This window comes from Heteronotia binoei, chromosome 5 (assembly GCF_032191835.1).
Source record: "Heteronotia binoei isolate CCM8104 ecotype False Entrance Well chromosome 5, APGP_CSIRO_Hbin_v1, whole genome shotgun sequence".
In the NCBI taxonomy this organism is placed as follows: Eukaryota; Metazoa; Chordata; class Lepidosauria; order Squamata; family Gekkonidae; genus Heteronotia; species Heteronotia binoei.
In genome coordinates this window covers 10,759,705-10,772,940 of record NC_083227.1, presented here as the reverse complement: position 1 = coordinate 10,772,940, position 13,236 = coordinate 10,759,705, and the positions used below count along the sequence as shown (strand labels likewise).

Below are 13,236 nucleotides of genomic sequence, written 5' to 3'. Positions count from 1 at the left end.
AAAGTCCTTCCAGCAACGCCTTTAAGTCCCGGAAAGTTTGGGGGAAGCTGAAGGACGGTGCATGCACGCGAAGGCTTCTGCCCAGGATCGTGCAAAACGGGATTATCCGGGAGGGAAGAATGTAAGAGAAGCCATGTTGGATCAGGCCAATGGCCCATCCAGTGCAACAATCTGTGTCACACAGTGGCAAAAAACCCCAAACCCAGGTGCCATCAGGAGATCCACCGGTGGGGCCAGAAGCCCTCCCACGTTGCCCCCCCCCCCCCCAGCACCAACAACACAGAGCATCACTGCCGCAGACTGAGAGTTCCAACAGTTTTGTTGTTGTTCAGTCACACAGTCGAGTCCGACTCTTTGCGACCCCATAGACAAAGTCACGCCAGGCCCTCCTGTCTTCCACCATCCTCCGAAGTCTGCTCAAATTTGTGTTTGTACATCAGGAACGCTGTCCAGCCATCTCCTCTTTTGCTGTCCCCTTCTTCTTTTGCCTTCTGTCTTCCAGCATCAGGATCTTCTCCAGGGAGCTCTCCCTTCTTATTGGGTGGCCAAATATTTGAGCTTCAGCATCTGATCTTCCAGTCTGGGTTGATTTCCCTTAGGACTGACTGATTTGCCCTTCTTGCAGTCCAACGGACTCTCAAAAGTCTTCTCCAGCACCACAGCTCAAAAGCATCTACTGCGCTCGGCCTTCCTTATAGTCCAGCTCTCACAGCCATACATTACTACTGGGAGGACCAACAATACACTGTGGCTAATAGCCTTTAAGACCTTTTTGCACACATCCATAGGGCTACCCTGTAAGGAAATGTTTCGGAAGGATGCTTTAAGAAAGTGCGGGGGAGTCGACTTTACCCTGGCATCGTCTGCCAGGGAGACAAAATGTCATTGGAAGACCTAATGCCCTTTGCAGGAATTTGGTGTTTCAGTTTCTTAGGCGGAGAGAGAATCTCCTTATATTGTCTCATCGACACAACTCGCTCTCTGGTTTTTTTTGCTATTCTATTGCCAGAACTGTTATAAACCCCTTGACATAAGAGAATACAAACACCGCTTTTCAGGGTTAACCCCTGGAACCAGCGTTCCCTCTAAGCTGAGTTAGCGTGAGCTAGCACACAGATTTGTAGCCTCCAGCTCAGGAAGGATGACCCCAGAGCACACTGATTGATGCAGTTGCTCACAACTTTCATGTCAGTAGCTCACAAAGTAGAATTTTTGCTCACAACAAGACCCTGCAGCTTAGAGGGAACATTGCTTGGAACATACAGAACCATTCCCATGAGCACCATCTTCAAGGAGGAGCATGTTCACAATTCCCAAGGTGGGGGGAGGAGGGGAATGGGGCTCTACCTGTTGCAGCCCCACAGTAATCAAACTAGAATGTTTAAACCTCTTGAGAAACTAATGCCCTCAATTTAAACCCAGAACTAACAACAAACTCTTATTTATGGCACTTTACACCTAATGACATCTATCTGCTTTTCAACACCCTTCTTGTTGTTTCAGCCCAGTTAACAACACTAACAAACACAGACCCCGATCTGTGATTCTTTCAATCTGCTAAAAACATTGCCATGACTCTGTATACTAACTCTCTGCCCACTTTCTCTATATTTAGGACTGCTGGCCATTCCATATTTTTGTCTGATGAAGTGTCCTTAGAGCACACGAAAGCTTACATTTGAATAAAACGTTGTTGGTCTTAAAGGTGCAACTTGAGTCTTGACTACTACTGGAAAGGAAAGGTCCCCTGTGCAAGAACGAGTCGTTTCCGACTCTGGTGTGACATTGCTTTCACATTGTTTTCACGGCATGACTTTTTACAGGGTGGTTTGCTGTTGCCCTCCTCAGTCTTTACACTTTCCCCCCAGCAAGCTGGATACTCATTTTACTGACCTCGGAAAGATGGGAGGCTGAGTCAACCATGGGCCGGCTACCTGAATCCAGCTTCCGCCGGAATCGAACTCAGGTTGTGGAGCAGAGGGCTCCGACTGCAGTACTGCTGCTTTACCACTCTGCACCACGGGGCCGCTATGACTACTACTACTACATTAAAACATTTAAATATGAAGTTATCTGCATTTCCAAAAGCCATCAACAACCATGTGGTTTCAAAAATAGAATTGTTTTCACTTGTAATAGTCTGTTGTTGTTCAGTCGCACATTCGAGTCCGACTCTTTGCGACCCCATGGACCAAGCCACGCCAGGTCCTCCTGTCTTCCACCATCCTCCGAAGTCTGCTCAAATTTGTGTTTGTTACATCAGTAACGCTGTCCAGCCATCTCATCTTTTGCCTTCCCCTTCTTCTTTTGCCTCCTGTCTTTTCCAGCTTCAGGGTCTTCTCCAGGGAGTGCTCCCTTCTCATTGGGTGGCCAAAGTATTGGAGCTTCAGCTTCAGCATCTGACCTTCCAGGGAACAGTCTGGGCTGATTTCCCTTAGGACTGACTGATTGGATCTTCTTGCAGTCCAAGGGACTCTTGAGAGTCTTTTCCAGCATGTCCTAGTCTGACTCTCAGTCAAAGAAAGAGGAGCGGTGTCAGAAATAATGTCATGAATCCCTTAAATATGAGACAATTCGCAGAAATACACAGCATTCCCCCCCCCCCGGGGTTTCTGTGAGTGAGAGGCAGGGGGAGACGGCAGGGACACCCCAGGGCTGTTTTGTCCTTCCACAGAGGACTGATAAAGGCCAGACGTTCCTAGGATTGCCAGGTTCACATTGACAAATTCCTGGAGATTGGGGGGGTTTGAGCCTGGGAGGGGATGGAGCTTAGTGAGATGAGGAGCCCCAGTTGGATATTATTTGCTTATATACATCAGTTATCGCCTGCCTTTCTCATTTGAATTCAAAGCAGCCTGCATAGAGAGTCAATACAGCCAACAAAACGGGGCATTCCATAAACAACAGAAGAGGCCGAGCTTTTTGTAGCAGGAGCTCCTTTGCATATTAGGCCACACCCCACTAATGTAGCCAATCCTCTTAAGAGCTTAACAGGGCTCTTAGTACAGGGCCTACTCTCTGCTCCAGGATTGGCTACATCACAGGTGTGTGGCCGAATATGCAAAAGAGTTTCTGCTACCCCAAAAAAAAGGCCTGACAGAAGGAAGGTTGCAGAGCCAATCAGGAATCTAAAAACAGGACTGAAGCCAAGCATCAGTCTTAACATGACACATGAAGGGATGGTGCCTCAGTGGTAGAACATCTCCTTGGTAAGCAGAAGGCCCCAGGTTCAATCCCCGGCATCTCCAACTAAAAGGGGTCCAGGCAAGTAGGTGTGAAAAACTTCAGCTTGAGGCCCTGGAGAGCCGCTGCCAGTCTGAGTAGACAATACTGACTTTGATGGACCGAGGGTCTGATTCAGTAGAAGGCAGCTTCATATGTTCATATGAAAATTACACTCTAGGATCCTGCACACATTGCAATGTGCAATGCAATTGCAAAGCTGCACACATTGCAATGTGCAATGCAAGTGGAGGAGTGGAGAATCAAACCTGGTTCTCCCAGGTAAGAGTCCGCATACTTAACTACTAAACCAAACTGGGTGTGATAGGGTTTGAACTGGAACTTGGGGTCATAGTGGATAACTCAATGAAAATGTCAACCCAGTTGACATTGCACATGGAAGAAGAAGAGGATATTGGATTTATATCCTGCCCCCTACTCCGAAGAGTCTCACAGTGGTTTACAATCTCCTTTCCCTTCCACCCCCACAACAGACACTCTGTGAGGTGGTTGGGGCTGGAGAGGGCTCTCACAGCAGCTGCCCTTCCAAGGACAAAGGCTCAGAGTGGCCTACAATCTCCTTTCCCTTCCTCCCCCACAACAGACACCCTGTGAGGTGGGTAGGGCTGGAGAGGGCTCTCACAGCAGCTGCCCTTTCAAGGACAGAGGCTCAGAGTGGCCTACAATCTCCTTTCCCTTCCTCCCCCACAATAGACACCCTGTGAGGTGGGTGGGGCTGGAGAGGGCTCTCACAGCACTGCCCTTTCAAGGACAGAGGCTCAGAGTGGCCTACAATCTCCTTTACCTTCCTCCCCCACAACAGACACCCTGTGAGGAGGGTGGGGCTGGAGAGGGCTCTCACAGCAGCTGCCCTTTCAAGGACAGAGACTCAGAGCGGCCTACAATCTCCTTTCCCTTCCTCCCTCACAACAGACACCCTGTGAGGTGGGTGGGGCTGGAGAGGGCTCTCACAGCAGCTGCCCTTTCAAGGACAGAGGCTCAGAGTGGCCTACAATCTCCTTTCCCTTCCTCCCCCACATCAGATATCCTGGGAGGTGGGTGGGGCTGAGAGGGCTCTCACAGCAGCTTCCCTTTCAAGGACAGAGGCTCAGAGCGGCCTACAATCTCCTTTCCCTTCCTCCCCCACAACAGACACCCTGTGCGGTGGGTGGGGCTGGAGAGGGCTCTCACAGCAACTGCCCTTTCAAGGACAGAGGCTCAAAGCGGCCTACAATCTCCTTTCCCTTCCTCCCCCATAACAGACACCCTGTGAGGTGGGTGGGGTCCTTAATCCATACCAAACATACTGCATCATGATATAACATTAAATCAAGTAGTTGGAAGCCATCTCTTTCTTTTGCATCCGTCAGGATTTTCCTCTTAATTCTTAGTTTCTTGCCCGCCCATATAAATTCTGAGATCTTTCTTTGCCAGCAATTAAATTGTTTCTTGTCTCTCACAATTGGAATGGTTGGAAAAAGAAATAAAATTCTTGGTAAAACATTCATTTTAATAGCAGATATCCTCCCCAACACAGATACATTCAATTTATTCCATTTTAGCATGTCTTCTTCAATCTTATGCCAAAGTTTTTCATAATTATTCTTATATAAATCAATATTTCTCATCGTAATTTCTACACCCTAAATATTTTACTTTTGAAGCAACTTCACAGCCTGTAACATTTTGAAGCTCTTTCTGTTTGCCTGATGACAAGTTTATGGATCTCAAATATCTGACGTTCATGTTTTGTGGCTCTCAGACATCTGTATTTTATTCTATCTGGCTCTTGCATTAAGCAAGTTTGGTCACCCCAGGAATATAACTTTTGATTCTGGTTGTGCTTCTCTTCACCACACAGACCTCCGCCATTTATTTTTATTTATTTATTCAGTTTTTAACCCGCCCTTCCTGTAGGACAGGTTCAGGGTGGGTTACAGCATAAAAACAATCAACAATTAAAAAAAAACAATAAAAGACCAATTTAAATAATAAGACCGATATATAAAATCTAAAACTACAGAGTGACTATGGACACTAAAATGGCAAGTTCTACCTCACAGACGTGGCCTATTGTCTAGGCCCAGCAGATCATGTAGCGCTGAGGGGGGGGGAGGCCGGTAACAAGTGACGTCCACTGCCTCAGCTGAAACCTTGGCGAAAGAGCTCTGTTCTACAGGCTCTGCATAATTGCAGCATATCCCGCAGGGCCCGGATCTCCAGGGGGAGCTCATCCCACCAGGCAGGGGCCAGGGCTGAAAAGGCCTCGCCGAGGCCAGATGGACGTCTCTGAGGCAGGGTATTACCAAAAGTTTTTGAGTCGCTGATCATAAGGACCTACAGGGCTCAGACAGGGATAAAATAGCATATTGGACGTGCTATGTTAAAAAGGAGTGCAGAGGAAACGTTGGCAGTGGGCAATTGGCTATTTCCATGGGGGCGCATGAGGTAGGAAACTGTCTGAGTGCTGACCAGGTGCTGGGCAGCGGGAGACACAGAGGCCAGGCCTAAGGATTTGAAAGGGAAACTAGGAGTCCTGACCCTCTCAAAAGGACATTCGTATAAAGGTCAGGTAGTGGCAATAGGTTACCCATGAGACAGGGAGAGAGAAGCCTCTCCAGGTGTCAGGATGGAAGAGGGCTGCAGCCCACAGTAGGCCTGTTCTGCCCCATACCTTATGCAAACAATGAGCTCTTTAACGACCGATGACCTTTCTTCAGCTGGGTATCACTTCATCTTGATTCATAAAGAAACACTTTGCCAACAACGGTTGGCAAACACCTGGAGGAGAAAAGTCTTCTCTCCCTTTAAGAGGCATTATGGGATGTTATTTCTCTCTTCAGAGGCCCATTTCCACACACTCAGCCTCCCTTGTCCCCCCCCCCCCGTGCATGAGGCTCAGTTCCCCGCCCCCCTGCGGCCCCCCACATTCCCTCCCTCCCCGGAGCAGCCATGCTCCATAACCTCCCTCCTCCTCAGAGGTGCGCCGAGCTGTACTGCGCCGAAGCTGGACCTTACCACCTTTGATGCGGCCAACGTGCCTTCTGACTCTTTGAAGCCCATGTGGGAGAAGGATTCGCTCCCCCTCACTTCCAGCATCAAAGAGTTAGAAGGCACGTCAGCCGCACTGAAGCCGGTAGGGCCCAGCTTCAGCACAGCTTGGCTCCGTGCACCTCTGAGGAGGGGCAGTCACGGAGCGCGGCTGCATTGCAGCTCTGGTGAGGGAGGAAAGGGGGGGGCGCAGGGGGAGCTAAACCTCGTGCGTGGAGGGGACACGGGGAGCACGTATGCCCACAGAGAGGGCTTTGAGTGGCTTGGTTTGGAGAGGGATTTAAAGAAACCAATGCCTTCTCCAAGATGGCCGATGGGGCGGTGGGGGCTTTGAGAGCCACACAATAGTTGCGAAAGAAGCATCTGCAGCTCCCGAGTCATGGTTTGGCCACCCCTGCTCCAGGTGGTAGCTGGAGGTTGCTGACTTTTACAACTGAACTCCAGGTGATAAGAGATCAATCTTCCTGGAGAAGACGGCTGCTTTGGGAGGTGGACTCTGGAGCCATATCTCATTGAAGCTCCTCCTCTCCCCAAACTCAGGCTCCTTCCCCCAAATCTCCAGGTATTTCCCAACCCAAACCTGGCAACCCTAACGGAGCCTCCTTCAGAGAGACAGCAGGGCACTCCAACCTTTTTGAGCTCGTGGGCACCTTTGGAATTCTGACGTGGGGGGTGGGTACAACCACAATGCAGCTCCCAAGCACAACACACAGGGGGAGATTCCTTGCAGGTTTAGGGAGGGGGTTAGATGGGAGGGACCCACTAGGGCAGGGGTGGCCAAACTTGCTGAACATAAGAGCCACACAGAATAGAGAAGTGGAGGAGTGGGGAATCAAACCCGGTTCTCCCAGATAAGAGTCCGCACACTTAACCACTACACCAAACTGGCCCTCCTTTCTCACATCAGACTTTCTAGTTAATACAATTCAGACGATCCCTGAAGTTTCCAAGGGCAGCCGTGCTGGTCCATAGTAGAACTAGAGTTGATTCCAGGAGCACCTTAGAGGCCAACAAGATTTGGGGGAGGGGGCACAAGCTTTCCAGCATTAGAGCTCCCTCAATTACATAAAAGGAGCTTCGACTCTCAAAAATCTTGTTCTCTGAGGTGCTGCTGGACTCAGATTTAGCCATATAAATCAGTTGACTCCTTGCATCAGCCTAATTTATTAACTAACATCATGTATCCCCTGCCTTCCTCCCCCAAAAGGACACTGAAGTGGTTTCACACACTCTCCCCTTCTCTTTTATCCTCACAACGAACCTATGAGGCGGGCTAACTCAGAGTATGTTACTGGTCCAAGGTTTCCCAGCAAGCTGCCAGGGCAGAGTGGGCCTATGAATCCGGACCTCCCAGATCTGATTTGGACACCCTAACCACCGGCTCCTACTAAACACGCTATATTTTAATGTATTCTTTTTTCCTAATGGCAAACTAGAATGATGTTTATAATGTATGTTACATGTTCAAAAGTAAATGAGGTGGACAGGAATACCTCTGGGAAAGGCATGTTCTCAGTTTAACCCAGACTAGCAAGCAACAGAGCAATGAACAGCCTCCGTTTATTGCCATATGACACCTCACCATCGTTCTCCCATTCTGACATGTTACTATTTTGTTGGTTTCCTAAGCAAATTCTATCCAGACCAAATGTTCTTTCAGTTTGTTAATTTCACTATGAGTTGTTTTTGTCTAAACTAAAACTTCAGTATTCAGGTTAAATTGCCGTGTTGGCACTTTGAGAGAAATAAAGTGGGTTTTGGGTTGCAGTTTGAGCACTCGGTCTCTAAAAGGTTTGCCACCACTGTTCTAAGAGGTCACATGGTTTCTTCTTGTGTGGGTTTTGAGATGCTGTAGACGATTTCCACGCTGACTGAAACTCCAGATTCTGGGTATTTGGAAAGTTTTTCCTCTGTGTAGGTTCTCTAATCCCACTGAAGGCTGCTCATGTAACTCAATTCTTTTTACACTCTGAGTTCTCAAAATATTTCTCCCATGGAGGTTCTTAGGTCCTGTTCAGCTACCTTGTGGGTTTTCTAATGATACTGAAGACGGCCACCGAACCTGAATCTCTTTCCACACACTAAACATTCACAGGGTTTCATCCCACGTGTGTTCTTTGGTGCCGTTGAAGATCACCATGCCGACTGAAGCTCCTTCCACACTCTGAGCATTCAAAAGGTCTCTCCCCTGTGTGGGTTCTTTGATGCCATTGAAGACTGCCACTGTGACTGAAACTCTTTCCACACTCTGAGCATTCCAAAGGTTTCTCCCCTGTGTGGATCCTTTGGTGCCGTTGAAGATCACCATGCCGACTGAAGCTCCTTCCACACTCTTAGCATTCAAAAGGTCTCTCCCCTGTGTGGGTTCTTTGATGCCGTTGAAGACTGCCACTGTGACTGAATCTCTTTCCACACACTGAGCATGCAAAAGGTTTTTCCCCTGTGTGGGTTCGTTGGTGCCGTTGAAGATTACTATGCTGACTGAAACTCTTTCCACACTCTGAGCATTCCAAAGGTTTCTCCCCTGTGTGGATCCTTTGGTGCCGTTGAAGATTACCATGCTGACTGAAACTCTTTCCACACTCTGAGCATTCCAAAGGTTTCTCCCCTGTGTGGATCCTTTGGTGCAGTTGAAGATTACCATGTTGACTGAATCTCCTTCCACACTCTGAGCATTCAAAAGGTTTCTCCCCTGTGTGGGTTCGTTGGTGCGCCTGAAGACTGCCACTGCGACTGAATCTCTTTCCACACTCTGGGCATGCAAAAGGTTTCTCTGCTGTGTGGATTCTTTGATGCTGTTGAAGATGGCTACTCTGACTGAATCTCTTTCCACACACTGAGCATTCAAAAGGTTTCTCCCCTGTGTGCGTTCTCTGATGCTTTTGAAAATTCCCCCTCTCACTGAATCTCTTTCCACACACTAAGCATTTAAAAGGCTTCTCCCCTGTGTGAGATCTTTGATGCAATTGAAGATAGCTGTTCTGACTGAATCTCTTTCCACACACTAAGCATTCAAAAGACTTCTCCCCTGTGTGAGTTATTTGATGCTGTCGAAGATAGCCACTCTGACTGAATCTCTTTCCACACACTAAGCATTCAAAAGGCTTCTCCCCTGTGTGAGTTATTTGATGCTGTCGAAGATAGCCACTCTGACTGTATCTCTTTCCACACACTAAGCATTCAAAAGGCTTCTCCCCTGTGTGAGTTATTTGATGCTGTCGAAGATGGCCACTCTGACTGAATCTCTTTCCACACTCTGAGCATTCAAAAGGTTTCTCCCCCGTGTGGATTCTTTGATGCAGCTGAAGACTGCCACTGTGTCTGAATCTCTTTTCACACTCTGAGCATGCAAAAGATTTCTCCTTTGTGTGGGTTTGTTGGTGCGACTGAAGATTGCCACTACGACTGAATCTCTTTCCACACAGTGAGCATTCAAAAGGTTTCTCCCCTGTGTGGATTCTTAGATGCAGTTGAAGAGTTCTCCTAATACTGAATCTCTTTCCACACACTAAGCATTTAAAAGGCTTCTCCCCTGTGTGAGATCTTTGATGCAATTGAAGATGGCCCTTCCAACTGAATCTCTTTCCACACACTGAGCATTCAAAAGGCTTCTCCCCTGTGTGAGTTATTTGATGCTGTTGAAGATGGCCACTCTGACTGAATCTCTTTCCACACACTGAGCATTCAAAAGGTTTCTCCCCTGTGTGGGTTCTTAAATGCAGTTGAAGAGTCCTCCTGATGCTGAATCTCTTTCCACACTCTGAGCATTCAAATGGTTTCTCCCTTGTGTGAGTTCTCCGGTGCAACCGAAGACTTTGATGAGAACTGAATTTTTTTCTGCACACTGAGCATTCAAAAGGTCTCTCCCCTGTGTGGGTTCTTTGGTGTGTCTGAAGATGGTCCTTCCAAATGAATCCCTTTCCACACATTGAGCATTCAAAAGGTCTCTCCCCTGTGTGGGTTCTTTGGTGCATCTTAAGATTGCCTTTCGTACTCAGTCTCCTTCCGCACTCTGAGCATTCAAAAGGTTTTTCGCCTCGGTGTATTCTTTCATGCACAAGGAGCTGTGATCTCTTTCTGAAGTTCTTTCTACACTGAATGGCTTTACTTGCCTTAATTATCCTGTTCTTTGGAGAATTTCCATTCCACTGTCTTCCATCTCTCTTCTCACTCATACGGCTGCCTTTTTTCCCCTTAGGCCTCCCTCGATTCCTGACGTTTTCTTTCAGGTCTTCAATTCTAACTGGTATTTGCTGATAAAGTTCTTCAACCTCCTCATTCCGCCGGTCATCCTCTGCTGGAAAAAAGAGAGGGATCCTGTTAGCTACCTGAGAAGGCTAGTAGGTTCCAAATAATAATAATAATAATAAAATTGTATTTATATCCCGCCCTCCCCGCCGAAGTGGGCTAAGGGCGGCTAACAACATATTCATATAATTATACAAGGTTTAAAATCACATTAGTCTTAAAACATTCCAATATAAAACGAATACAAATACAAATAGATTTCAGGTGCTAATTCTATTCATAAAATAATGGTGATAGAAGTCACCTAACATCAGTCCTAACCAAAGACATCTGTGTGGCTATAGGAGGAAAGGATTGATGGCCCTTTGGCCTTATCCAGCTGGGCTGATCTTAAGCAACCCTCCACCTTCCCCAAGAAAGACAGGTTGCTTACCTATAACTGTAGATCTTCGAGTGGTCATCTGTGCATTCACACTCATGGGATAGTGCGCCTGCGCCAATCCCCGAATCGGTACCCGAAAAGCCCGGGATTTTTCCGCGCTCGGCATCAGTGGGCATGCGCAGGTGTCCCATTGCGCATGCTCACCTGCGCCAGCGCAGGGGTCCCGCCAGTTCCTTCCTGACCGCTGGAAGCCCCTATTGGAGGGAGACCGTCAGCAGTGGGGAAGGAGGTCGGGTAGTGTGAATGAATGCACAGATTACCACTCAAAGATCTACAGTTACAGGTAAGCAACCTGTCTATCTTCTTCATGGTCTCTGTGCTTCACACTCATGGGAGAATAGCAAGCAAGACATACCTGGAGGCGGGAAGACGGTCAACCAAAAGAAACAGCTTGCAGCACTGCAGTTCCCAAACGAGTCCTCTGTTGAGCATGCACGTCCAGCGCGTAGTGCTTCATAAAGGCATGCAGAGAGGACCAGGTGGAAGCCTTGCAAACATCCGTCAGGGACACGCCTTTCGGGAACGCCACCAACATCGCCATCGCTCTTGTAGAGTGGCCTCGAATAGGCCCAGGTAACGGCTTCTTAGCCAACAAATAACTTAATTTAATAGTCTCAGTGAGCCACTTTGACAGTCTCTGAGACGAAATCCTGGAACCTAACTTAGGGTCAGCATATGAAACAAAAAGCTGCTTGTCCTTGCGAAAGCTTTTGGAACGACTTAAATAAAACAATAAAGCACGCTTTACATCCAAAGCATGCAACCTACGTTCCTCATCCGAGGAAGGTGTAGGATGAAACGTGGGCAACCAAACTTCTAGGTTGAAGTGGAACTGAGAAACCACCTTGGGGAGAAAAGAAATATCAGGAGCTAACAAAACACCACCTTCCTGAAAAACAAGATACGGGTAGTCACAACGCATCGCCGTGAGCTCTTCTGCACGACGTGCTGATGTGATGGCTACCAAAAATGCAGTCTTCCATGAAAGAAGCTGTAACGAACACGTGGCCATCGGTTCAAAGGGATGACGAGTCAGTCTGTCCAGCACCAGAGTCAAATCCCACAACTGCGGGGGCGATCTAGATGGAGGATGAAGCCTAAGCAGACCCTTCAAAAACCTCTTAGAATGAGGGTGAGCAAAAACAGAATGTCCCTCCACTGGTTCATGGAACGCAGATACTGCTGCCAGATAAACCTTAATGGAGGAAAAAACAAGGCCAGCATCCACCAGGGACAGCAAAAACTAAAAAATTACCGACAATCCCACCCTCTGGGGACATAAGAACATAAGAGAAGCCATGTTGGATCAGGCCAACGGCCCATCAAGTCCAACACTCTGTGTCACACAGTGGCAAAAAATTTTATATACACACATACACTGTGGCTAATAGCCACTGATGGACCTGTGCTCCATATTTTTATCTAAACCCCTCTTGAAGGTGGCTATACTTGTGGCCGCCACCACCTCCTGTGGCAGTGAATTCCACGTGTTAATCACCCTTTGGGTGGAATTAGTTCAGTTCAGTTCAGGGGAGGAACTGAAGGATCAACTAGGAACTGAAGGAACTTCCGCCACTTCCTATCATAGGAGGCTCGGGTGGAGAGCTTCCTGCTATTCAGGAAGACGTGCTGGACTCTACTAGAGAACCCGCAGGGTCGATGAGCCACGCTGTCAGCTTCAGGTGGGGCTCGTTGTGATGGAGGACATGACCTCCCTGAGCTGACAGAAGGTCTGGTTCTGCCGGAAACTGGTAGAAGACCCCCTTCGCCAACTGAAGCAGGATCGGGAACCAGTTCTGGTGAGGCCACCAGGGAGTCACCAGGATGCAGCATGGCCTCTCGCGATTTTGTTGACCACCTTCGTCAACAACGGCAGAGGCAGAAACAGATAGAGGAACCGGCCTTCCCATGGAAGCAGCAGACCGTCTCCCAACGACTCTGGATCCACACCCCCTCTGGAACAAAACAGAGGACACTTCCTGTTCTTGGCTGTGGCGAAGACATCCACCTGAGGATACCCCCAAAGCTGGAAAACAGGTTGGAGGAAGCGCCACTGCAGTTCCCACTCGTGCGGGGAAGCCGCGCCCCTGCTGAGGGAGTCTGCCTGCAGGGTGAGGACCCCAGGGAGATGTGCAGCCTTCAGGAAGATGTCGTAGTCCAGGCACTCTGACCACAGATCTAAAGCCAGGGCACAGAGCCGTCGAGAGACTGTCCCCCCCTGCCTGTTGATGTAGCACAGGGCAGTGGTATTGTCCGTTAGTAACGCAACAACC

At 48.4% G+C, this 13,236-nt stretch overlaps 1 protein-coding gene across 1 annotated transcript; it reads right to left on the bottom strand.

Annotated features, from left to right (window-relative positions):
* Positions 1-8,372: 8,372 nt before the first annotated feature.
* Positions 8,373-11,504, bottom strand: LOC132571683 (zinc finger protein 345-like). The gene is given in 3 exon segments (XM_060238476.1): positions 8,373-9,582; positions 9,661-10,570; positions 11,456-11,504. Coding segments are annotated over 3 exon segments (2,169 nt in total).
* Between the last annotated feature and the right edge of the window lie 1,732 nt (positions 11,505-13,236).